The sequence below is a fragment of the Dermacentor andersoni genome, chromosome 6 (assembly GCF_023375885.2).
Source record: "Dermacentor andersoni chromosome 6, qqDerAnde1_hic_scaffold, whole genome shotgun sequence".
Lineage (NCBI taxonomy): Eukaryota > Metazoa > Arthropoda > Arachnida > Ixodida > Ixodidae > Dermacentor > Dermacentor andersoni.
Window position 1 is genome coordinate 123715234 of NC_092819.1, and position 27918 is coordinate 123743151.

A 27918-nucleotide genomic window follows, 5' to 3' on the forward strand; every position below is an offset into this window, starting at 1 on the left:
CATTGTGTTCTCGATTGACCAGCGAATGTGTTAACGAAGAATTGGTGCTTTATTATTTAGATGGTTTCAGAACATCTAAGAAAACAAACGTAATCGAGTGCCTTACATTAATAAAAAGTAGCTTTATGTTCGCTGTAAGTGCTCTCTGTACCTTCTCCAGTTTCTGGGAATTAATTACGCAATCTTATTGTATGCTGCTTATTTAACCCCACCAAGAACAACGTATCATTTCTGGTACGCTGAATTTAGCACCTTAAAACCTGAATTTAGGGGCTGTAAACGTAACGGATATCCCGTAGTAGGATTTTCGTTACGCTAGAGCGAGATTTGACTTGTGGGCACTTAGGAGCAAATTACAAGTAAATTGTTTATTATACTCGCTAGGTTTACTAGGAGATTACATTTGAGAAAGATCGCTTTGTGAGGCATACTTATGCCATTTGCCGAAGCATAGAAAACCATTTGTGTGTCTGAATTACATCTTCAAATAAATCAATAATTTAGTTGCTTTTTCTTTCACAAGTATACTCCGCCCCAAATAAATGGCCCCAATTTGGCCCCAAATAAATGAATTTTTCCTACCTTGATTTGAAACTGAATGGGGTTATTGTAGGTTTATTTAGGTGTAGCTCAAAGAATACTCCATAGTTTGTTTTTCATGTTTCTTTTTTTTTATCAATGTGCTCTCCATGGGCAGAATAAATTGGTAAAGTAACTCTTGTAATTTTTCTTGATGTAGAATGGTTTCCAGTCTTTCTGGGGTTGACGTAATATGCATGTATGCTAAGGAATAGCGTTGTCAACCTGGTGATACTCATGACTCCCGCTTCAGTGTGAATTGTCTTCATGGGTGCGCTGTCACTATGGTTGATAAGATGCTTTGGCAAGAGACATTTGGTTTCGTTTTTGCTCAATAAGCGTTTGTAACGATGACAAAAGATGAATGCATTGAGCTACCGGTTCATCCCAAATCATCCGAATTTCCCTCCTATGAACGGTCAACCCGGTCAAGTTTTGAGATTGTACGGCAATTCTTGCAGGCGTAGTCCATACGAAGAGGGTCTGCACAAAAGCAACACGTTTGTGCAGATCCGCTGTTTGGTCTTGAGGAAGTTCAACGCGACTAAGCAAATGGAGCTAGCGCTATGCCTGCTTCCGCTTTTTCTATTGTTTCCGTTACTGTGCGTTAAACGAAATGTATTCGAGCGGCTGCATATCGATGGGGGTTAAATGCGAAAACACCCATGTACTTAAGTTTAGCTGCACGTTAAAGAACCCAAAGTGGCCCAAATTTTCGGAGTCCGCCACTACGGCATGCCTCATAAACAGACCATGGTTTTGGCACGTGAAATCCCCTAATAAATTTGTTTTACTGTATTCGATAAACGCATAGCGTAACGTTACGCAAGCGGTTTCTATGACTATTCGTAAGAGCCTGTCCATTAGTCTAGACATTTGAAGCATTTTTTTGGCGTAGCTTAAAACGTGTATACTCCACGGGGATGCTAAAACATTTCTTGAGCTTCGTAAGGCTTTGTGTTGCCGCCGTGGACACGGTAGAAAAATACATCTAACGACGTGCCGCCATATAAAATGCCCAAAACTGCCCAACTTTTCCCAGACGTATGCAAAAATGGGACTGCTTGTTTTTAAACTGATTCCATTTTGCCGATGTTACGCTGCCTATAAGCCCACCAAATTACGGCCTGTTGAAGAATGGGTTCATAAGTGACTTCAAGAGCAGCAACTTATTTTACTATAGCTAGTTCTCACGTGACGCCCTGAATGCAACCGGTCACCGTGGTAGTACCCGAACACGGTGGCGACGGTGATGTCATTGCACGATATTACGCGTACATTGTTTTGCCTTGCTACAGTAGCCGTTTTTCTTAGAATTATCTATGTTACTATTCAATTGTCGCTTGGCGTAGCACGCGTCTGTCGTGCTTTCACGCCTCTCCTTTACGCAGCTTCTCTACATTATGGTACCCGAAGGTGGCAGCCACTATTAAATCAGTGCAAACAATCTATAGTAGCTAATTTAGGTATGCGTCACAGACAGCATAGTTAAAGAAATTAAACTATGGGCTTTTACGCGCCAAAACCACTTTCTGATTATGAGGCACACCGTAGTGACGGACTCCGGTAATTGCGACCGCCTGGGGTTCTTTATTGTGCACCTAAATCTCGCCCTAAATTTCCTACACCTAAACCTAAACCCCCTAAACTACAGCTAAACCTAAATTTTGGCCCCATCGAAATGCGGCCGCCGCGGCCGGGATTAGATCCCGCGACGACGTGCTTAGCAGCCCAAGACCATAGCCACTAAGCCACCACAGCGGGTGACAGTATAGTTTATGCAGACCATTGTTACTAATATGGTTGCATAGCGGGAAAAGATCGCAATTTGAAAAGGATGAGAGAACAATTACTACCCGCCGTGGTTGCTCAGTGGCTATGGTGTTAGGCTGCTGAGCACGGGGTCGCGGGATCAAATCCCGGCCACGGCGGCCGCATTTCGATGGGGGCGAAATGCGAAAACACCCGTGTACTTAGATTTAGGTGCACGTTAAAGAAACCCTGGTGGTCGAAATTTCCGGAGTCCCCCACTACGGCATGCCTCATAATCAGAAAGTGGTTTTGGCACGTAAAACCCCACAATTTAATTTTAGAACAATTACTAGGCACAGACCGGAAATAACTTGGAACTAAGTAATGACAGTAGCTTACCTTTGTGGTAGTATATATGTTTCTTTATTTATATTCATGTAAGCCAGTACGAGGACCAATCACTATGGTAAGGCTCCCCCTGCACCTTGGTCTTCCGTAATGCAGCGTTCTGTGGAGCCACAGCATGCGGGCGGAGGAGCAGCGGGTGTCACTGGCGGTCGACCCGAGCAACGACCCCAGCAGCGGAGTGTGCTCGGCCGCCCTCACGGACGACCGGAAGCACGTCGAGTCGGGTGGCCCCGTGGCCAGCACCGAGAGCTCGGACAACGTGACCCGGCCTGGCGTTCGATTCAAGCAGGAGGTACACCACCCGTGATCGAAGCTTCTTCGGTCCGAGGCTAGTTTACCGGCCATACTGGGAATCTGAGTGCGTGGACCAAACTGGACAGTGCCTGAATTATCGGGTGCGGGAGCACAACGTTGACCTATAGGAAAATCTTCCGATACCTGATTTGCTGTTCATTGCAACGAATGTGGGCGTGCACCCCTATTTTATAGCATTATGGCGTCATGGGTGGAGCCAGAGAGCTCATAACACGCGAGATAACTGAAGGAGCACGTCTACGAAATTCCGCAGGCAACTGTATGAGAACGGCACCCCGGTCGCTATTTATTAAGGAACTGAAATTTTTAATGGTCTCATACCCGCGCCAAGTCTCACATGATACCATGCCGTGTCTGTGACCCGCATAAAATTGTATCCGTTTTCGAAATAAACTCTTGGATGAAGGCCCATGTGTTGTATCTCATGTACGTCCTTGTTCTTTCAGCGCTACTCAGATTCTCAGTAAAAAAATTGCATTAACTTAACGGGTTTACGTGCCAAAAGAACGATCTGATTGTGATGCACGCCGTATAGCGTGGGACTTAGGGTTAATTTTGACCACCTGGGGTTTCTTAATGCACGCCTAAATCTCAGTACTCGGGTATTTTTGGCGTTTCGCCCCCATCGAAATGCGGCCATGGCGACCGGGATTTGATCCCGTGACTTCTTGCTTAGCAGCGCCACACCATAGCCACTATAAGCAACCGCGGCGAATAAGATTCTCAGTTCTCCAGGTCAACGCGCACGCAAGCACGACAGCTTTGGGGTTGTGAACTAAAGTGTGTGCGGCCACGTACACTGTGTTGGTGTCAAAGCTAAGAAGGACAGCTTTCCTCGCATTCTATATTGTTGGATCATGAATGAATTCTGGAGTTTTACGTGCCAAAACCACAATATGATGATGAGGCACGCCGTATTGGTGGAAGCCGGATTAATTTTTGGTGTGGTCCCAATGCACGGGAAACGGCGTTTTTGCATGTAACCCCCCAATGAAATGCAGCAGCCGCTGCCGGGTTTTGATTCCGTGACCTCTTGCTTAGCAGCGCAACACCATAGTCGCTAAACCACCGTGGGAGGGTTCTTTGAATCATCATCAGTGTAGAACAGCAACCTGTTTGGCACGGTAGAAAATCGCGCTGTCAAAAAGCGACGAAGCGCTCATGACCAGAAGATGTTAAACATGAAGCACAGATGTTGGAAGCATAGGAGTGGGGATTCTAGCATGACACTGGAAAAAGATGTTGCAATAAAGCGGACAGGCAGCATTCCAACAAGCAAAGGGATGACCGTTTATTTCACAGTGCACTTATATAGACAAGGGATCACGTGATCCGTACAAAATGAATGCGCGCACTGGCTGCGCAGTGATATGCGACGTCACGCTATAACACTTCTTCCCCCTTAGATTAATTCCGAAAGTCACTGGGTTCGTATCTGTTCGGGGGATGTCGTACATGTGCACTACGACGAAGAATTAGCAGCTCAGCTGTAGATGCAGGGTCTGGCTGGTTCAAAGAGCCGGGGAGAGCTATTCCGGGCGTGGGTGATTCAGATACTGGAAGCTGATGATTGGCAGACTGTCGCGCGTGGAACCGCCAGAGGTGGCATGGCGACTGGCTCACTAGACATCGGAACAGACGGATGAGCTGCGCCTTGCGGTAGAAGCAGTTTGTACTGGCGGGAAGATTGAGGAACCTGGGCTTGCATAGCGGGCTCCGATGTGGTCCGCATGCGTAAGATCTCACCGCCTGCGATACTTTCACCCGATAGGTAACGCGACTAACAACCTGCGTCACGACATCATCGTCCCACGACACTCTTTCACCTAGCACAGTTTTCACCCACACAGCGTCCCCCACACAGCGTCCCCCACAGCAAAACATCGAGGAACCCCATGCGACACATCATTGTGTTCTTTCATGCACTGATGCTGCTCCCTCATGGAGCGCGTAAAATATGGTTTTAACAGAGAGTTTCGCCCGTGGCTGTCTTTTCAAAAGCAATTCTGCCGGGGTCTGGCCACTGGTACTGTGTGGAGTATTCCGATAACTCATAAGATAGCTGTCCAAGCACTCCAGGAAGGAATGCTTCTTGTAGTTAAGCTCGTCATGCAAGACATGCTTTAATAGGGCTTGTTTAGTTATCTGCACTAAACGCTCGGCTGCTCTATTAGAAGCCGCATCCTACGGCGGCGTCTTAAACATGTCTTACACCGTTCACACTCAAGAACGTTGAGAACTCTTGAGAAATGAATTGTGGTCCATTATCACTCACAAGTACCTCTGGCGTACCGTAGGCGGCAAACACACTACGTAACTTCTCAATGGTTTTGTTAGCAGTAGTGGATGACACAGGCCAGACCTCGATCCATTTGGAGAACACGTCGACGAAGACTAGCAACGCCTGGCAGCCTTTTACAGCATAGTCGACGTGTACGCGTTGCCAGGGTTTTGTGGGATAATTCCATGGCTGGAAAGGAACCGGCGAAGCCGCGTTCTGAACGGCCTGACCACCCGACACTGTCGAACGTGGTTCTCAATCGAAAGGTCGAGACCCGGCCACCACACAAAGCTTGTTGCTAGAGCTTTCATGCGGCTAGCTCCCGGATGGTCTTCATGCACTTGATGCAAGACCATTAGCCGAAGCTTATCAGGTATGATCACCCTTGATCCACATGTTATGCATTCTTGCTCTACTGATAGCTCATCGCGACGTGAATAAAATGGTATCAACTCTTCGGAGCCCTGCGAAGGCCAGCCATTTAGAATGAAGTGTGTCAGCCAGACAAGGTGGGATCGCGTCTGGTAGCTTTAGCCACGTCATCCGATTTTAGTGGCATGCTGTCAAAAAGCAAGAGACTAGGGAGGCTTGTGGGCCACTACAATAGGCCGTGGTAGCCTGGACAGAGCATCAGCCACTTCAACGATTCTTCCTTTCCGGTATTTTAGTTTATACTTGCACGCTGCCAACGTAATTGCGCATCTTTGCATTCGAGCTGCAGCAAGTGTAGGCACAGATTTGTCTTGGCCTAATATTCCGAGCAGTGACTGATCGTCTGCGTAAAGAGTGAACTCTCATCCATACAAGTAGCGGTGAATTTTTTTTAACCCACACATCAGTGCTAATGCTTCCCGCTCACCCTTCTCCGCTGATGTAAGTGTCCTAGAGGCAAACGCCACTCGCCTCTCTTGTCCCTCAGCAGTATCATGAAAAAGAACAGCACTCAACCCATACAACGAAGCATCACACGACAGAGCCATTGGTTTCGCTACGTCGTAAAAAGTGCGCACAGTACTCTTGGCAAGCAACTGCTTCGTGGCAGCAAAAGCTTCGCTACACTCCCGTGTCCACAACCACTTTTCGCTCTTGCGCAACAGACAATACAATGATTCTGCCACGCAAGCAATGTTGCTTAAAAACTTTGCGTAAAAGTTTAACATGCCTAGATAAGCCTTTAGCTCCGTTTGCCAAGTGGGCTATGGCGCTTCCGTGAGCGCCTTTATCTTTTCTTCCGTGGGATAGATACCGTCAGCGCACACAGTGTGACCTAGATAAGTCACAGTGTTCTGAAAAAAAAAAACGACACTTTTCTTCTTTCAGTCACGTTGTAATTATTAGCCACCGCAAGACTAGTTCCAATGTCTTTTGGCAGTACGTGACGTTTTTTTCGCGACAGAATGACGTCGTCTATGTAACATCCCACGTGCGGTATACCTTTGAGTACCTCATCCATGAATGGCTGAAAAATGGCTGGCGCGCTGGCAGCACCAAAGGGTAAGCGCTGGAAGTCGGAAAGTCCCATGTGCGTATTAATGGTTAGCAGTGGTTGGGACTTGGTAGTAAGCGGAGTCTGCTGATACGCGGCTGAAAGATCCAAAACACCTTGTCACCCGCTATGTCAGAGTAATGTATGAGTCTTCCGGTCGAGGCAATGTGTAGTGGTCGGTCTTATAGGACGGGATGAATGGTCACTTTGTAGTCGCCGCACAATCTCAGCGAGCCATCTTTCTTTCTTAATCGCAACCACTGGCGTTTCCTAATTGCTTTGATTCACGCGGCGTATAACTCCCCTTTTTTGCAGCTTTTCCCAGCTCCTTTTCTACGTTATCTCGTATAGCGCATACGGAATGTTCCTGGCCTTGCCAAAGACTGGCGTACAGTTCTGATTCAAAACTATCCTTGCTTCGTAATTCTTTACTACTCCGGGTTTCTTAGAAAACACCTCTGGGAACTTTTGTTTCACTGCTTCCACTTTGCTAGCGTCGCTTCCATTTACAGACAACTCTTTTCCAGTCAAGCCCTAGCCTCTCGAGTCAATTTCGCCCCATCAGCAGTGGGGGCTGTTTGCCGTGATCTTTGATAATGATAACTGGCAGTCGCAAAGACTGGTTTCCGGTCGTAACGAGAACGTTGCATTGCCCATTCACTGGAACGGGTTCCCCAGTGTATGTTCTCAGGGTGACTCGCGATGGCTCGCCATTGATATGAGGAAATGCGTTCAGCCTACCACTATGAGGAATTAGGGTTATAGCAGCTCCCGTATTCATCTGCATGCAGATATATTTCCCTTCTACGTTTACTTGCACTTCGTATCCAGAAGGGACTGCATTAAGAACATGGTACACCTCTAATTCAGAGTCACTGTCAGAGAAGTCCACCAAGTTCGCAGTCATTAGTTCTCTGCGCTTACTGGGACACATCTTCTGTAAACGGCCAATTTGTGAACAGCTGTGAAACTGGACGTTCTTATACCAGCAAATACTAGCGGCATGCGCCTTGCTAGATCTCTCACAGACTCGCTTGACGTCCTTGAACTTCCGAAGCTTCCATTTCTTTTGAGTTCCCTGTTCTTATCGCCATGGCATGCAGCACCGCTTCCTTGCCTTGTGCATGGAGTAACGCTGTTTGTCGAGCAGCCTGCTCCCAGTCCAAGGCTATCTTGCACGCTTTATCAATGCTTAAATTTTCTTCGTCAAACAAGGCGAGTTGAGTCTCTTCACGTTTTATGCCTGCCACTAATCTGTCTCGCAGTGCGCCTTGCAGGAACAGACCGAATCGCACATCCTTGCTAAACGCTTTAAGGCCACTATGAAGTCCTCGACGCTTTCTTGTTCCTCTTGTGTCGCCTGTTAAATTTGCAACGTTCGGCAATGACCGAACAGCTTGGGATATAGTGCTTCTTCAGCAGCACTGTGACCTCTTGAAAAAATTTGTCCCCAGGAACGGCGGGTGTACTATGAAACTTTGGAGCATCTCGCATGTTCGTGGTTATATCACGCTCAAGAATACGGCCAGCTTCTTTTCCTCTTTGATATCGTTTGCTGTGACAAAATGCTCAAAGCGTTCTAAATACGGTTCAAAATTCTGATCCTTCTCGTCGTACTCGTCTAGCTTCCCTAGTCGCGCTATTTCCAGGGAAGTGACTGTGTACTTATTGGTTTGCTCTCCCGATGACTGCGTTGACTCGGTGCTGTGGTACCGATGATTTCATCCGTTCCGGGCCATAGCTGCCGCCGCTTTCCTTTCCGCGGCTGTCGGCTACCGATCGTCTATGATACTGCTTCCGTATTGTGGTAGTAGAAGCGGGCACATCCCAGCCTCGTCGCCAGTGCAATAAAGCAGACAGGCAGTATTGCAACAAGCAAAGGGACGATCATTTATTTCATAGACAAAGGATCACGTGATCCGTACAAAAGGAATGCGCGCACTGACTGCGCAGTGATATGTGACGTCACGCTATAACAGATGTAAAGATAAATTTTATCTCTCCCCAAGATCCCGCGCTCAGTGGAAGCCGAACGATTTGAACCATACACAGAAACATTGCATTATGCGCAGTAGTAAACCTGGAAGAATAGGCTGTTCCAAGACGCCACACCTCTATATTGCGAGCAGACCAACCTATTCATGTCGGGTTTCATTGCGATAACAATGATGTGGACAACTTCAGGCGCATTTCTGCCATCGGCAGCGCCGTCGCCGTGAGGTTCCGTATAAAGTACAAGGGTAATAACGCAGCCGAGCTCCGTATTCGGTATGTGCGAGTGAAAGCTTGCGAGGGTGAGCCGCCGAACACCGCTCCATCTCGCGTGCGCGAGCTAAGGAGTAGGCGGGCCGGAAGCGCGCCTATTGTCCCGCGCCAGCCACGGGGGTGAGGCTAGGGGGGGAGGGTGGGGGGCGTTCTTTTCCGGTGGCTGCTGCTTACGGCGCGGCCGTGTGAGCGCTGTATCTTGAAAACGATCTGCGGCAAAGCCTAAGTGAGCGACTGCACGGCCCTCATCTTCAAAGCTATCTGTGATGTTTGCATAGAGCGCGTAGTGCCGATAGATTCGTATTCGCAGTGCTTTCGACGTTTAGTTCGCGTTGAAGCGAGATATGCACGACGGTCAATTCGCTCACTGCTTCTGCCATGATTCCTCACTCCACTGTTTTGACAGCTAGTTTCCGCGGTCTTCGAGTGAGATGTGTTCATGGTTACCTGTGTGCGCGTGCCACCGTGCTTTTAAAGTTACTTAGTAAGCGAATGTTTGCCAGTTTATGCGGGAGAGAAAACTAATATCCTTACTTCGTATCGATAGATGTCTACTAATTTGCTATCATAATCAATGCTTCGCCTTTCGGGCCAAACTGTGGCTCTTTTTTTTCGGTGATGAGGCATGGCGAGTGTCAAGTTCTTTCTCGATTATTGTAAAACGAACACAACTGTTTATTTCTAGTTATACAGGAGGGAAAATGTCACGGACAGCGAGTAATACATTTCTTAAAGGGGTAGAGACACCAAATTTTGAGGCTATAAAAAGCCTGTTGTAGGCTGCATCTGTATGCGAGGACAACCACAATGAGGTATTAAATGCTGCAAAATTTCAAAATAATTTTAATTCAGCTCTAAAAAGTCAATTAAAGATCCTTCTGGTGGTCATGACCCATCGCTAGCGCGGCTGTTATGACGTGACAGCAGAGGAACGAAAATACTGACGTCATAGCACACCAGCACGAAAACGTTACGTATGATGAGTAGCGATGAAATGCCGATTACAGAGCCTGCTGAACCGAGCGACCGAGCATAGCCTCCACTATTACCGAGCTACAGGCATATAGAAATCCTTTCTGAATGCGAAGAAAGGGTAAGGCGTGCAGACACGGACACAAGAGGAGAGAAGTGGAAAATAGGAACGCCGCACTGCAGCCCGCGAACGGCAAACGGCGTGCGGCGAGTTGCCGTGCCGATCACGTTGAGTGTAACACTAGCCGGCCGCTGCTCCGAAAGGAACCAGGATATGCGGCGTTGGTGTTGTCCACTTCTCTTTTGTCCGTGTCTGAATGTCTTACCCATTCTTTGCTTTATGAATCATTTCCAACTAGCTCAGCTGTCATTCTAAAAATCCTTTCTCTATGTATGCTACAGGCTTCTAGAACACTGTAACCGAGCTAACCCTGGCCCCTGGCTAACCGAGACATGCATAGCGCTGTAGCGGAGAGCAGTTGACGTATCATCTGCGAGTGGCATAGTTCGGCACCTTGGAGCGGCCTCTCGTTCGCTTGGCGATTCTCAACGTTTAAAGGCCCGTCCACGTTACCAGCACGGCAACTCGCCGCATGCCGTTTGCGGGCCGCCGTGCAACGGCGGTTCTGCTCGCGAACGGCGAGATTTCGTTGCCGTAGAGAGGATTGGACCGCTACCAGTTTCTGCGGCAGCCGTACGGCGTAGCGGCCAATCAGCGACCGAGAAGTGGTCACTCAGGCACGGACGGCAGCCTCACCGCCGCTAATCGTTCGGCGGCGCCGATATCGTGGCTAGGCCTTTTCCGGTTCACTTCAAAGCTAAACCTGACGGCGCTTCAGAATGAATCATTGACACTCACAAGCCCCAATATTTTCTTACCGTTGTTGTTGCTTTTCGCAATAATTATAATAATCGCGACATTCATTTCGAGTCGCCAGTTTTTCCCCTCTGCTGGAAGAGCACGCGTATGCGCGAGCAGACGACGCAGCATAGTTTTACGTCACTATTCTTTTTTATCCATGTAACCAAGCCGTGTTACGTTTCCTCTCCTACGACGTCATAGCGTCACCCGGAGCCCAGAAACCGAAATCGGAACCAGTTTGTCCTGAAGGTGTAGGACCACTTTCACTGCATGCAGAGATGACTGCGTCATGATGAAATGGCGAGAATCGTTCAGATGTTCCGCGTTGAACGCGCACATTTTCCAGGACGCTCGCGTTATGCAGGCTAATATGCGACGAGCCTTACGTTCGGCCATCGCGGTGCTAACATCACTAAATTATGAAGCTCCACAAACTCACACGTGGCTGCCGATTGGGTACACGCAGGCTTACACGTACGCACTTCGAGCAGCTCAAGCACATAGTTGTTGAATCAGTATACGTGCTACATAGTGCTACACACATGCAAACGCATCGCCTTTCGCGTGTACCGGTGAAACTTTCAACTTATCGCGGCCCTTTCACACCGGGCAAGTGTCTTTAGATGACTAAATCAAGAATCTGATGAATGCAATAGAAATAAATTGCGAAGCGGCTTGGTCTGTGCAAGCCGTGTTTCTGCCTGCAGGTACACTGGTCGTGGGCGACATAGCATTCAAATAAAACCCTGGCAGGATAGGAACATCGTGCACACTATCTATGCATTATTGACGAGAATAAGAGCGCTGATTCTTGTGCCTCTACTCGACACTAAAAGTAATTTATCCATGAAACTAGCCTCAAGACGCTTTTAACTCGAAGCATCCAATCAACCACCCCGAAGTTGCAACAGAAGTGCGCAGTTACTCCGCTGAAAAAAGCACCAAAGTCATCTCCTTTTGCCAGTTTCAGAACGTTCCATCATTGCTCCTATCACAGCACACAATAAACAAGCCCAAAATACAGTAAAAATACATGCGCACACACCCAACAACAATTTTTAATGTTTCACCTTGCGTAACCCCATGGGCGGAGTCGTGCGCCCCGGAGAGAGCGAGCAAACTGCGAGGGCCAGGGACGACAATATGCGCGCGCGGTGGGGAGATCAGGAGAGAGAGAGACAGAGAGAGAGAGGTCGGGCAAGCAGGAATGTCGCTACCTTCAGTTTTATTCAGAGGGTTCAGGTGCATGCGAATTTCGCGTTACTGCTCCCATTCGACCCGGGAGAGATGAGAACGTACGGGTACGTCCGCGACAGGGTGTAATAGAAACGCGAATACGTATCGGTACGTCGATAAGACTGAAAGGTTTCAAACAGCACTGTTACATCAAGATTAGCAGGCTTGGCTGCCCATGTTATCGGTAGTAATTTCATAGTTTTTAGCAGTTTTCAGTCTTTGTTTACATACGTTGTGCCGGGGCCATGTCACTATACCGTTGAAAATGGAGGCGTCTACTTCGCAAAACAAAGCATTAGCACACGTCCGATGCACAGGTAACAAGCATTATTTCCGAGAAATGCAACATAGACCACGCTTCTACATAAGATGCGCTGGAGCTTCACTCTTATAGCTATTGTTGGAATCTCAGCGCTGACGCCCGTTGTTGCAAATGGGTCGCAAGCCCCAAGGGTAGCGTTGGCCTGGCGGCCTGGGGCACAACTGGAAGCATCCGAAGGTCCCGGCAAAGCATGAGTCGACTGGTAACAGAACAACTTGTTTATTCTAGCATCGCAAAAGAGCGGGCGGTCAGGTCGACCGAAGTGGAGAGACGGGAGAGCACGTAACTCAACAGAAGAAATCGGAGCCTCTCTCTTGGCGTCCGGGGGCAGCTGCTCTTATACTCTCGGAGTCGAGGGCAAGAGGAAGGCCTCGTGACGAGACCACGTGACGGCGTGGCACGGACAGGCTGAGAGACACGTTGAGACGAGTGTAGTGACGCATCCGCCAAGCCGGCGCCTGTCAGACCTCCTCGCTTCAGACTTGGGGAGCTCCTCTCCCCGGCTGCCGCGCTTTGACAAGCGTGGGCACACACACACACACGCACACACGAAGACACGTGGCACTGAAACACGCCTGGACGCGCTTGGCGGGGAGGCTTTGCGGCAGCTCCGAACGGGCCAAAATGTCCGCCGCTTTGAACGAAGCCCCGGCGTCCGTTGCATCCGCGCCGGCTATACCGCGCGTCGTAGGCGAAACGTAACAGACCGCCCCGCCGGGGGAAGGAGATCCCGATGGTCAGGGGACTGCATCCGCTGTCCGGAGGGATGTCGCTCGATGATGCTCATAAACGAAGTCGGTCGTCCCTCGGCGTTTCTTGAGCGCAGCGCACAGAGAAGGCCTCGTTCTCTCGTTCAGGTTCACACAGGACACTGCAAAGTGACTTCGGGAGAGTTGACATTTTTGGTTCTCGTTCCCGGCAAGCGTTAGAACTACGCCGAAACTCAACCGCTCAGTCAGCAAGCACGAAACAACCCTCACCAAGTCCTGCCAGGCTCTTTCCCCTTTTATACTACTGCCTAGTTTCTTACAGTAGTCTAGCAGCACTCAGAACGCGTCCACAAATCGGGAAATTGCACTAGAAAGCACATCATCACTTTGAAACACTACACAAAAGCAATATGTTAAAAATCCTGCCTCAGGAAGAAAAACATCAGTAACAAACAATTTTGAGGCTGATTCCCACGTTAGGGGCTTCGACTTAAGCCATCGGCGTTACCGTTGAGACTCCCCTTTTTGTAACGCCCCTCAAAGGAATATTGTTGCAAAGCGAGGCTCCAGCGCAGGAGGCGGCCATTTGTGGAAGAAATGGTCTGCAGCCATTGGAGAGGGCAGTGATCCGTCTCGAAGCATGCGAAGCGGAGATCGCAGCGAGCGACCGTACACTAGCTCAGCTGGCGAAAACCCCGTAGCCGCATGCGGCACGGTCCTCAATGCAAACATCACCCCAGGCAGACACAGCTCCCAGTCAGTTTGTTGTGCAAACCACAATGCTCTCAACACGCGCTTCATGACGGAGTGGAGCTTCTCAACGGAATTCGACTGTGGGTGGTACACTGAGCTGTGCAACAGCTTTACCCCGCACCTTTCGAGAAAGGCTGTCGTCAAAGCGCTCGTAAACACCGTGCCCTGATCTGATTGGATTTCCGCAGGAAAACCAACTCGCGCAAATATCGACAGTAGTGCATTGACTATCTCAACTGAGCTGAGTTCTTTAAGCGGCACTGCTTCAGGGAACTTTGTCGCTGGACAGATCACAGTCAAAATGTGTCTGTACCCCGTGGCTGTTACCGGCAGAGGTCCCACTGTATCAATAACGAGCCGTCTAAAAGGCTCCGTAATGATAGGTACCAACTTCAACGGCGCCCTCGATTTGTCCCCTGGTTTGCCCACCCGCTGACAGGTGTCACATGTCCTCACAAAGTGGTCTGCGTCCCGAAAACACCCTGGCCAATAGTACTCTTGCAAGAGACGGTCCTTAGTTTTCTTAACTCCTAGGTGTCCGGACCACGAACCCCCATGCGACAAGCGCAACAGATCCTGACGATAGCATTGAGGCACGATCAGCTGATCGAACTCCACTCCCCTGCGGTCTAGATACTTCCGGTACAGGACCCCACCTCTTTCCACAAAGCGAGCATTTTTCTTGGCGATACCTTCCTTGACAATGCAGCGTATGTTTTCTAGGCTGCCATCCGTCTTTTGCTCGGCTATCAAAGCCGCCCGGCTGACTTTTAGCAACCTATTAAGTCCGTCTGACGTAGGCGCGATGAGCAAATCTGCAGATAGCTCTTCTAACTTTCCCGTGTCGGGCATTTCCTCTCCAGTATCTGGTGCCTTTAACGCTACAGGCTCAATTTTATTCAGTTCAGGCGTGCTCTGAATATCAGCTTGCTGCGCCTCTGACCCTTTCTCATTGTTCGACAACGTCGGCCCCGCAACTACCGCCTTTGCAGCGAGCTCCCGAACTTTCGATCTGGTTAAGGCCTGAACGCTAGCCTCACCAAACAAAAGCCCCTTCTCGCGCAGGAGGTGATCGGACCTGTTCGAAAATAGGTACGGGTACTGGGGGGGCAGCATAGATGACACTGCGGCCTCCGTCTCAAGCGCTCCGAAAGGTCCTTCAATAAGCACTTTTGCTACGGGCAGACACACGCTATGAGCTTCCACGGCTTGCTTGATCCATGCGCACTCGCCCGTGAACATATCGGGTTCTACGTAAGAGGGGTGAACTACATCCATTGTAGCTGCGGAATCACGAAGCACTCGGCACTCTTTCCCGTTCACGAGGAGGTCTCGCATGTAAGGCTCGAGAAGCTTCATGTTCTCGTCAGTGCTGCATAATGACAAAAACACGACTTTTGTTTTTGTTTCTGGACACTGCGCCGAAAAGTGACCCGGCTTCTGACACGTATAACACACGCGCACTTGCCTCGTCTCGAACGGCTTTCTGCGTTCGGCTTCGGCTGCCGCCGTCTCCTTACGTTCGGTCGGACTGCTTTCACTCGCATCCGCACTACGTGTGTCCCCCTTTGCTCTCATGGGCGTGAACTTCGGCCTCTCAAACTTGGAGCCAAATTCACCCTTTTGACCGTCCTTAGCTCCACGAGCCCGACGCGTCACAATCTCTTCGGCTAGCTCAGCGGCTCTAGCCACCGTACTAACGTCTGGCCTATCCAATACCCAGTACCGCACGTTCTCAGGTAACCGACTATAAAACTGTTCCAGCCCGAAACACTGCAGAACTTTCTCGTGATCACCCAACGCTTTCTCTTCTTTGAGCCACTCCTGCATGTTTGACATAAGCCTGTAGGCAAACTCTGTATATGACTCACTTTTACCTTTCTCATTTTCCCGAAACTTCCGACGGAACGCCTCCGCTGACAGCCTGTACTTTTTTAGCAGACTCGATTTCACTTTGTCGAAATCCTCTGCCTCCTCTCTATTCAAGCGAGCGACTACTTCGGCCGCCTCGCCGGGTAACAAAGTGAGCAAGCGCTGTGGCCACGTTTCCCGAGAGAACCCCTGCTTCTCGCACGTTCGCTCAAAGTTAACCAGGAACAAATCAATGTCCTCTCCAAGCTTAAACGGCCGCATCAGGTCAGTCATTTTGAACAATACTCGTTCTCCTGCACAGTGTGCCTGACTTCCATTACGAGCGCATTCCATCTCTAACTCGAGACGCTTCATTTCCAAAGCGTGTTGACGGTCGCGCTCTCTTTCTTTCTCTTGTTGCTCTCATTCTATCTGTTCTTTACGTTCACGCTCTTCTTTTTCTTTCTGTTCTTTTCGTTCACGCTCATCTTTCTCTTTCTGTTCTTTAAGTTCACGCTCCTGTCTCTCTTTCTGTTCTTTAAGTTCGCGCTCCTGTCTCTCTTTCTGTTCTTTAAGTTCGTGCTCCTGTCTTTTTGCCCTCTCCTCAATGGTCTCAAGGCATTCCGACAGCTCGTCATCCTCCGCTTCTAACTCAAGAATAGCCCTTAGCAGTTCTGGTTTTCTGAGTTTGTCTGAGACATCCAGACCCAACTCTCTTTCAAGCTCCAGCAATTTAGGTTTGCGCAACGACTTCAAATCCATGGCTGCTCTGAATGCTGCTTTCTCTACTGCCTTCTATTGTCTTGCCGCAAACTAACCCGGCAGCAACGACAACCACAATTACCAGCTCTGTTTCTGACACTAACAAAAGCCTGGCAAAACTCAGAAGAAGAAAGTCCCGCACTCACCAAACCTCGCAGCCAAGAATTCAGCGCAGTCGTTCCGCTGCAGGCAACCAGTCATCACACAGGGCTCGTTGCACTGCTCCCGGATGGTTGTTGTGCTGCTCAGCATACAGTCAACCGCATATCTTCGCTGCTGGCCTCCGTTGTCGCGATCTCACCGCTGGCAGACAGTTGTTGGAATCTCAGCGCTGACGCCCGTTGTTGCAAATGGGTCGCAAGCCCCAAGGGTAGCGTTGGCCTGGCGGCCTGGGGCACAACTGGAAGCATCCGAAGGTCCCGGCAAAGCATGAGTCGACTGGTAACAGAACAACTTGTTTATTCTAGCATCGCAAAAGAGCGGGCGGTCAGGTCGACCGAAGTGGAGAGACGGGAGAGCACGTAACTCAACAGAAGAAATCGGAGCCTCTCTCTTGGCGTCCGGGGGCAGCTGCTCTTATACTCTCGGAGTCGAGGGCAAGAGGAAGGCCTCGTGACGAGACCACGTGACGGCGTGGCACGGACAGGCTGAGAGACACGTTGAGACGAGTGTAGTGACGCATCCGCCAAGCCGGAGCCTGTCAGACCTCCTCGCTTCACACTTGGGGAGCTCCTCTCCCCGGCTGCCGCGCTTTGACAAGCGTGGGCACACACACACACACGCACACACGAAGACACGTGGCACTGAAACACGCCTGGATGCGCTTGGCGGGGAGGCTTTGCGGCAGCTCCGAACGGGCCAAAATGTCCGCCGCTTTGAACGTAGCCCCGGCGTCCGTTGCATCCGCGTCGTCTATACCGCGCGTCGTAGGCGAAACGTAACACTATATGCCTGCCTTGAAAAAATTATTCGAACATTTTCTAGCTTGTGTGAAATTTCTTTAGTGGTCTGAATACGTGCGTAACCGCTATAAACACCTAAAACATTGGGAGAACACTTAAGCTTCGCGTTTAAGAGTGGAACGCGGTAGCATTCAAAGATCACTGACTGCTTCTGACGCTTCCCGGCAGCTGCAACTTGTGTAACGGTAATGTATACCGGGAAAGGCGCTGGCGCGGGGTGCTATGCACGAAGGAGAGATTTCTGGTAGAAGCAGCAAGCGATGCGGAGGAGGCAAACCCCATCTGGAGTTGTTGCAAGGAAACTGGGGCGCCGGTCCATGGCCTCCGAGAATAACGCGCATGCACGCGTTGGCTGTCGGGCGCAACTTTTGGAGGCCATGGCACCCTTAGAAATCGTAGAAATGCAGGAAAATGAGTTTGTTTGAGTTTCCGCGTAACGTAATTATGTTTGCTCGTATACCCAAATTACAACCCGGTGCCACCCTGTCTCCAGATTGTGCCTATAAAAGAAATCTGCAAACCTGGCAAAGCACTGTTTCGAATACGAATGTACACCATCCTTTGATGACACAAAGATCCTGTTTGTGCACAATAATAGCGTTACAAGGGAAGTAGTGGAAGCATTCCACAAAATGAGAAAAGGTAGTGGGCGTGTTAGTCAGCCTTATCTTTGAAGGAAGTAGGCTTGCTGAACAGGCGTGAACAACGGTGTTAATCTCCCCCGCTTCCACGAGGCAATGTTTTGGGAATGATAAATGCTTTTATTCACATCGAGCATGCGCATGCGCATGATGTCAGTCTTCAAAAAGCCATCGTGCGCTTTCCAAGAAACGCAGTTGTAAGTCAGCGCCGTGTGTGTCCCATCCTGTGTTCTGTTGTCCGATGTACGTGGTTTCGCTCTTTGTAAACATTATGGAAAACCACCAACTCGCCCAATCGGCCTTCGTCTTCATTATCTTTAAAGATGAATAAATGATAAGGATGATGATGGTGATTAAAAACTGGGAAGTGGTTAAGAGAGATTCTGGCTTTGTCGTATACTATCCTTTATATATGAGAAAATTGTTTTTCATCAACAGGAAAGAAATTCAGAGTAGTGAAAAGTGCCCTGCGAGAGCAGGAAAAGATAAAAAAAACGTAGTAGAGGTTTGTAATAGCTCTCGAACTACGAAGCGAAAGCTAGCAGAAGAGAGGCAAATAAGCACAAATGGTGGCTCCGCGGAATTAAACTCGTTTAAACTATTACTGTTTCGAGCAAATTCAGTAGTGTGTGTGTGTGTGTGTGTGATGAGGGGTGAAACGTAGAGATTCGAGAAACTGCACTGATGTACTCGTTTTTGCTCACTTCGTCCGCTCTCGCACCGCAGCTGGCTTCCCAGCAGCAGCTCACAGATGGTGGTGCCACAGATAGCAGCTTCCGTAGGCGTCGCCACAGCTCCTACTCCAACGATCCGTCGTCACCGCTGCACACCACCATCGACTTGAACGCCGAACTCATGGCCAAGCTCATGGCTTCCATTGAACGCCGGCTGTCGTCGCCGCCCAGAAAGGCTCGCGCCGCGATTGACGTCACCCCGGCTACGCCCCCTGCGAGCCCCGCGGACGCAATGTGCCCTGACGGAGCCGCGCGACCTGACTCTGGCACGGTGACTCCAGACGGAATGAAAGTGGCCGGCGCTAGCACCATCGGTACGCTGTGTACCGCGCACTCACTGCTATACTTCCAGGCACATGCTAAGCCAGTGTTCCTAATGCCGCAGTCAACAAATTGACAGGGGCCTTCAGTGCGTCGCAGAAACTCTGTAATCAGCACTTTGGGATTCCTTAGTGAGACGGTTGGGTATCAAACAGCCAGTGCAACGTCAGGTGACGCATTTTCAATGACGTGTACATGTTTTCAATTCAGTGCTGATAAAATCGAAAGCAATAAACATGTTTTGTTGTAGAACTGACGCCCGCCTGCGACTGTATAGGGGATGTCAGCAACCTAGCTGCTGACAAGCAACGTGATCTTGTCGTTATATGTTAGGCAGGGCATGACATAGGAGGTACCCGCCGTGGTTGCTCAGTGACTATGGTGTTGGGCTGCTGAGCACGAGGTCGCGGGATCGAATCCCGGCCACGGCGGCCGCATTTCGATGGGGGCGAAATGCGAAAACACCCGTGTACTTAGATTTAGGTGCACGTTAAAGAACCCCAGGTGGTCGAAATTTCCGGAGTCCTCCACTACGGCGTGCCTCATAATCAGAAAGTGGTTTTGGCACGTAAAACCCCACAATTAAATTAAATTAACATAGGAGGCGTAAACATATATTTGTGCACGTGAATTTATCCTTGCTAGTCAGCAAAAGAAAGGTATGCGCAGCTATCCGAATCGAGGTCAGTGGTCCACTGTGACACTGATACGGTAGTTCCACCGTAAGCGGACATTGACAGTAGTTCCTTGAAAGCTTTTGCATAGTGAGCCTAATAACGTTCTCAATCACAAAGGTAAACAGAATGGAAAGGCAGCTGTGTCAGCCTAGGTGTCCGTAAATTCTTAATCGCCAAAACAATTAGAAAATTAAGTTATGGGGTTTTACGTGCCAAAAACACCTTCTCATTATGAGGCACACCGTAGTGGAGGACTCCGGAAATTTCGACCACCTGGGTTCTTTAACGTGCACCTAAATCTAAGTACACAGGTGTTTTCGCATTTCGCCCCCATCGCTATGCGGCCGCCGTGGCCGGGATTCGATCCCGCCGACCTCGTGCTCGGAAGCCTAACACCGTAGCCACTGAGCAACCAGAGTGGGTGCCAAAACAATTGGACCAACCCTTCACCTCATTTAACCGCAATAACGGGACTAGGTGAGCTAATTGCCACATGTTTTGGAAGCAAACAGTGTTCAGAACAGGACAAAGAAAGGAAGAGAAGACGGACAAGACTAGGTATTAAGCGATTTGCTATGTGAAATGTTGGTTATAAACACTAGAAAGGGAAGAAAAGAGAAGAAAAACAAGGATGTCTATCAAAGTACGAAGCACAACACCTGCCTTAATCGCAAGGTTAAGTACTTTCCCTACAGCTGAGCAACACCGGGCGATACTTTGCGGCTACCGCTGGATGCGGCAGCACGCGCTTGCAGCCATTTGATCCCGCGTTGACAGGGGCTTGCGTCGGAAAAGAGGAACAGCCTAGCAGACGACACTTTGCGGGCTATTTGCGAGCATGCACTCTCTAGCACATTCTCTCCGTTCTAAAGCACACGCGTAAAGAGTAGTTGGCGGTCGCGCGTGCAACATTATGAGTTTGCTGCACGCTCGTAATGACGAGGCTACGGCGCATCTTTGGCGATAAGGAAGTGACTGACTAGAAGAAATATAATGCTATAAAGTAAGCGTGGGAATGCTTATCCCGGTGGATACTCTATAGACGTCCCCAACCATTCCCCTATCGGAAAATGGGGGTGAGCGAACCTTGTTCTGCCTGCAGCTGACCTTTGTCACGGTTAAGTAACACACAGGTAACGGTGCCGGATGGCTTTGGCCTCCCGCTGCCTCAGCTCGGGATCTTCATCGCGTTGCTGTGGATTTCGTGGGCTCGGGCGGCTCTAACGGCTGGGTCAGTGCGCCGACGGCAAGCCCTTTCACGGGCGACTTCTCGCCGCCGCTCGTCAAACGCTGCCTATTCCTTGGAGGAACGCACAACCCGCGAGCGTCCCATCGCTGTTCTGAGACTGAACTGAACGGAAACAAAGCCGACGCAGAGTGCGCGAAACCCTTTTCCGCTGCTTCCCTCCCTGACGGAAGGGAAACGGCTCTGATTGGTCGCGCGTGGCGTGAGAGCGCGCCTATGAAGCTGGAATCTTTGCTAATGACTCACGCTCCGGCGCCGGCGCAGCTGTCAAATCATCAAAACACCCTTTCCCGCTGCCCTTCTCTGGAAGCAACTTTTTTTGTTTTGCGTGACCGCGACAACGCCACTCGTAAGCCAATACAAGCTTCGCTTCAAAAAGCTAATGCCTACCAGTTCGTCGTTGAAGGAAGCAAATAAAACATTCCAGGCCATGAATTTGTGGCTTAATAATTGGCACGGAATCAAGACGTCCGAAAACGAAACTGGAAGGATCTCTTAGTTTAATCATGAAGGCTTTTAAGCTTTTACCCAACATCCGACTTTGGCATAAAACACTTATGCACGTGCTTTATTTTAGCGGTGATCCCTGGCACAATTCTATGGCTACAAATAGGCCAACGAGGTAGGTCGTCAAAGACGGTCAGGAATTACTTTGACAACTTGCGTTTACTTGAACACTTGAAGTTCTTTGCCCTACAATTTATGGGAGTTATAAGCGCCTACGCAAACTCCTAAGGATGCAATCTTGAAAAAGTGCGAACGATACAAGACGTGGAAAGGACGAGTAGTATCTTGAAGTTTTCCTTGCCTCTCTGCTTTCACAATGTTTCAGTTTTTACTGCGCTATTCGCAAGAATGTAACGATCTTCGTTCTCGCTCTATCTAAATGTAGACGCTGTGCGATGAGATCCGAACGCAAACCTACTCTTCTACAGCTCTGAAGTTTTCTTGCACACGAACCGAGGTCTTCAGCGTTGTAGCATTCCTTCAAGAAATAAAGAAAATGCATGCTTTCTAGTTACACTTGCGCATAAATATGGACGACTATTTTTCACTATGCCAAGCATACCTCGTATTCACTGTTTTGATTCCGATGCTGTGTTCTGCAGTGTTTGTGACGAGAGGTTTTCTTTCCTGGCACCCAGGCGCTTATAGTCCCAGGCCCATCATCAAGAAGACACGCAGCCATTCTATTCCGGCGCTGCTGGCCCTGGACGAGCAACAGCGCGTGCGAAAGGTTGTACGCATCGGCTCACAGGTAAGTTTCTGAAGCGTCACACCGTACAGCCCCGTACTGTATACACAATTTGCGTATTCCAAGAATGTGTCGCAAGAAACATGGCTGTTTGGAAGAGAAAACACGCACAATGAAGAACGAGGCACAGCGAGCGCATACTGGAACTAAATTTTTTTTGCACGAATATGTGAGAAAAACAGGAAGAGAGGAGGAAACTAAAGGGAAGGAAAAATTGCACTAGAACAGGCGCCGTCCTGACATGACATTTCCCACGCTAATAATGACATCTAAGGTGAACTCACACAAGTGTGACTATTTTCCCTTATGAAAACAGCTTCAGTTATCTCCCTAGTTAGCGAGTGTTTATTGCGATACTGACGTGCGCTAAAATTCCGGAGCGCACCGATATTTTCGAGCAATGAGCAGACAAATGCAAACTTGGTGCAGCCTTTAGCGCATAGTGGGGCTCGCACAAGCGCACATTCAAACAGCACCCAGCCTGCTCAATGTATTCTTTGTTGCAGGAGAAAGCAATGCAGTAAACAACATTGCGTCTACAAATGACAAGAATTAGCACGATTAACACTACTGTATTCCTTTGACCTGCAACAAGGCATACAAAGGGCAGAGGGGGCGTTGCTTGAAACTGCACCTGTGGTCAGTGCCTTGCTATTGGAGGCTGCAGCTGTTCGGCTAAGGGCAAAAACATACATACCGGAGTGAATATTGGAAACAGAATGAGGCAAATACGGAGACAACTCCGCACAGCTTAATGTAATGTGAAGGGATTTGCCCAGCGATACCCGTAGGCAATGTACACCTTTCAGAAGAGCTTGGATTTAAAATCGATGGATTCATCAACCGGTCAGCAGTAAAGATATCCAAGAGGCATTTAGAGTATTTGTGGAAAAAATTGACCGTCGATTACGAAACCTCCAGACTGCGAAATTTGAGCGGAGCTGTACACCTGTTTTCATTTCACGGTTATATTGACTGGTGCCCACAATCTGTCACGTGCTGCACATTGCACACGGAGCGATGTGTAATGCGACTGCCTCGCTAATCGGGAGATCCGGAGAGGCGACGCGTGGTTGAAGCGTGTGCGCGATCCGCAGCAGCCGCCGCAGACAGACCTTCGCTCAAGCAGCACTTTGTTCCCATACAGACGACGCGCGCTACCCTGGCGCCATCTCGCAGCCATCGTCGCCTCAAAGCCTGTCTTGCGCGGCACTAGGCTTTTCTTCTCACGCTTTCGCCATACCTTCCTACTCCGCTTTCAGCCTCACGGTTCCGCTGCACCCTCCTCATGCGCATTCCTCCACGCGCTCTCTTCGCTATCACAGTCTTTCATCTCCCGCTACGATGCGCGTTTACTTTCATCCTTCACTGTGTTCGGTCGCTCGGGGACGAGGGACCACACCGACGTTCGCCGCAGAAATGGACGCCTAAGAGCTGCGCTCTAAGCAATCACCAACCCTTCCTTTACCGGAAAATGGGGGTAAGCGAAGCTTGTCCTGCGGGCATCTGAATTTCGTCACGGTTAAGTAATCCACAGGTAATGGTACCGGATGGCTTTGGCCTTCCGCTCCCTCAACTCGGAATCTTCTTGTTGCTATCGGATTGCTTGGGCTCGTGCAGCTCTAACGGCTGGATCGATGCGCGGATGGCGAGCTCTTTCACGGGCGAATTCTCACCGCCACTCCTCGAACGCTGCCAGTTCCTTGGAGGAACGCACAACTCATGGGCGTCCCATCCGTTTTCCGAGACTGAACTGAACGGTAACTACGCCGACGGGCAGCACACGCGAGACCCTTTCCTGCCCTTCCCCTCCTCGGCGGAAGGGCAATGGCTGTGATTGGTTGAGCGCGTAGCCTGAGCGCGCGACTATGCAGCTGGAATTCTTGCTGATTACTCGCGCTCCGGCGCCGCCGCAGCTAGCAACACATCAAACCGCTCTATCCCGCAGCTGCTGTGTTCTGGGAGCATCTGTTCTTTTTTTTGTTGTTTTTTTTTTCGTGACTGCGACAACGCCACTTGTGGGCCCATACACGCTTCGTTTGAAAAGCAGTTAAGAGACTGATAAAACCGGATCTATTACAGGTATAGGTAGCGGCATAAGGTAGTTAGAGAAGTTTTAGGGAAGCCAAAAAAAATTAGAGATATATACACAAAAATGCTGGAATGGAAAGCATGCATAGCACACCTGATAAGCTCAAGCAGGCTAGGAGACTATTTGTCACCGCGCCGTTTAAAAGGGGATGGCGATAAATAGCCATTATTCTTTTAAAGGTCTTTATTTCTGCGTTTAATAGGCGAAGCCTTGCGGCAGAAAAGGGTTGCTCTATGGTGTAGGGGAGGGAGACCGGTGCTCTCTTCTTCCTCGAGATGAAGTGCATGGTCCTGAGGTCGGCTCTGCAAAGAGGCGGCCAGGCCCTTCCTTGTCCCTGAAAAAGTCCAAAAAGGCACTCCAAAGCTGGACTGAGTCCTTGAGCCCGATGTGCGATGGCGGGTCCAGCCATTATCTTCGAGTCGTGGAGCTGGTTTTAGTAAAGGACCGTTCTAGAATGCGGGGCCAGATCTTAGACAAATGCCAATCTGCTCGCGAACATTTAGGAGCCTTCCATAATTACAAAAAGCGCGAGGCACGGATCGAGTTATTGGTAGCTCTGTTTGTCTATTTCGAAGTGAGATGGGGATTTCTTAATTATTTTTCTTTGCTGTGACAATCTTCCGGGTGTGCGCAGCTCATGCTGGCCCTTCTGAGGGCCTAATCAATCTGTTGTGAGCATTGCGCCTGGTCGTTCGTTCGTTTTGTTGGTTTCTATTTGCGCTGCAATGCCTTCATCATGTGTCAGCCATCTATAGCCCAAAAATAAGTTATTCCAAAGAAAGGGTCATTTTCATTATTTACTACATGCGCGCAATTCCCTTCACAGCTAGGCGTCCGGTCGCGTGAGGAGCTTACCCACCGTGGTGGCTCAGTGGCTATTCTGTGGCGCTGCTAAGTACTAGGTCACGAGATCGAATCCCGGCCGCGGCGGCTTCATTTTGGTGGGGGCGAAATGCAAATACGTCCCTGATCCGTGCATTGGGGCACGTTAACAATCTCGGTGTGGTCAAAATTAATTCGGCGTCCCCCACTACGGCGTGCCTCATAATCAAATCGTGCTTTTGACGTGTAAAAGCGCAGAATTCCTTTCAATTGAGGAGCCTTTTTGAATGTTAGGCTGCTTTCGGTTAGGTGAAACGGCATGACAATGACAATGTTTAGAGAAGAATAAAGAGCACGACACCAGATGCACGTTTGACAGTTGTGCCGTTGAAGGAGAGAAGCGTGGTAGTACGTACAGTGCCGCGGATTGCTTTAAATTCAAGCATAGTCAGGCTGCCCAAATTGTCAGTTACTTTGCCTAAAGCGAGAGAACAATTTCATAATCTCGCTTCTATAAGGGAGGAATTAACATTGAACGATTGGAAATACTTGAGCAGAAGTCATTTGCACTGTGTTGGCTCAGGAACTGTGTAACAGCCGCGGCTTTCCTGCAGCGATCTGCAGTGACTGACATTAACTATTCCCTCCTTAAAATTCAATAATTGCATATTCTGATTTGTACGTAACGAGTAATTACATAGCTGTAATCAATAATATTGTTTGTTATGCTTGCATTTCATCGATTACCATTTTACTCGTCAACACTCACATAATTCAATTACTTTTGCCAGTAACCAATTCCATTTAACCAGTTACATTACTGACGAGAGCAACTGCAGGAGGAGGAGCAGCTTTGAGCGCTTTCATTAGGCGGAAACTACAGTAGCCCGTGGTCGTTCCCCACAGCACAGTCGCCCATGCACACGTTCGGACAGGTTGTACAGTTGTATCTTAACTGTACATCAGATGCTGGTCTTCGAATTGAATCAGCACTGCAATGGCTCGATAGCGAAGACTACTTCGGACGTTCGTGACTGGAATCACCTCCCGAGGATGTTTTATTTTTCTCTTTCAGTTTTTCATTTCTCTTACCAGGAGCATCATCTGCGAGCTCCAGCAACAGCGAAGCTCTGCGCTTGATAGAGGACCCAGACGCTAGCATTGCGATATCGAGTAACCACAATTTCGCACACAAGGTGTTTCTACATTACAATAGCGCTCTTTTCTCCGGCACGCACATCGAGCTACTTTTCAGTGCCGCTGCTGATGTCTTCACAAGAAAGCGAGGAAAGATGATTAACGAGAAGTGTGTAGAACATTTATTAGTGAAGGTAAAATGTCAAGCGCGGCACAGCACCTACTGAAAGAACCTTGCAAGCTTGTTCTATTCACGACATTTGTACTGTGCTAAAGTTGCGAGTAAACTAGCGTAGAACAATCGATTAAATTTTAGTGATTGCTCAATTACTTTCGCAAGGCAGTAATTGAGCACTACTCTCAATTAAATCTTTTTGATCAAATATTTATAAGCTTAATCGGTTTCACTTATTTTTTATCGTGCAGAGGTATCCTTAAATACGGCGAAAAAAAATGGCATTCTACACTTTTCAATATTGAATTCTCGAATGAAATACAAATCCAACGGCAAATAATATGTGATCAGCACTCCGAATTTTAAATATTTGTCCATGTGTATTTGTTAATAAAGCGCTTCTCCGGTTGACTTCGTCTCGGAGTCGAAAAATATGCGAGCGTACTTTTCGCGAGTCATTCTTTTCGGCCGAACTTCATTGTCGTGATGAAACCCTGACCAAATAGCACCGAGGGTGGTCCCAAGTGACCAATCACAGAGACGGCCGGGCCCGCACGTTTTCGATTCTTCTAGGCTTTATTCGAAATGGAACTACTTTACAAGATTCCAAAAACTTATCCTTTTACAAGGCATAACAGGTACCATTGTCATAATGTGGCATAATGGGGTTGTGCGTCATGCACATTATGCTTAACATGTTGCTTAACTGTTATGCTTAACTCCATTGACCCGTAACGGATGCAAGTGACCAATGACACACGCGCAAAAGAATGGATCGAGAAAAAGAATCCTTACATAAAGAACGCCAGGAACCTTACTACTGCTAAACAGATAGCTCAGCAACGCACGAAGCTACGAAGTGTTGGAAAACCCACTTGCAGGAGATCTCAAGCACGGTGACGTACGTGCCGTACGACAACGAGACTGCGCTCCAGGAGACTGTGGAATGGCCCACTCTGCGCGATGATGTACTCCAGGAGCGGTTCCCGAACTTGGCCGCACTTTCGGAGGCGTCTATCAATGACGCAATGCAGGCGGTCGCTGCGGCACACGAGAAAAAGCCGGAGCCAAAGTACGCCCGTTGCCTTAGTGATGGTTGCCTGTTTCCCAAGTTTGTCAACGTTTCCCTAACCGCACCCATGTTCAGTGCGGCGCGAGCCGATAAAATTGTTAACAGTGAGCTCAAGAGGCCCGAAATTCTCCAACAGCCTGCTATATAGTTCAGCAGTACGTCATCCATGTAAAGCTCAGTAGCATCGGTAATAATGCAGCTAAAGGTGCCGTACTTTGCGACGGGGCTGC

General features: G+C 49.1%; 1 protein-coding gene across 1 annotated transcript in view; it reads left to right on the forward strand.

Moving 5' to 3' along the window:
* LOC126523332 (uncharacterized) overlaps positions 1–27918 on the forward strand; it is a 105821-nt gene that overhangs the window by 65683 nt on the left and 12220 nt on the right. Inside the window, exons 6-9 of the mRNA XM_072288981.1 lie at positions 2836–3031; positions 18884–19205; positions 22281–22393; positions 27498–27688. Coding sequence (XP_072145082.1) covers positions 2836–3031; positions 18884–19205; positions 22281–22393; positions 27498–27688 — 822 coding nt within the window. The remainder of the gene's footprint in view (positions 1–2835; positions 3032–18883; positions 19206–22280; positions 22394–27497; positions 27689–27918) is intronic.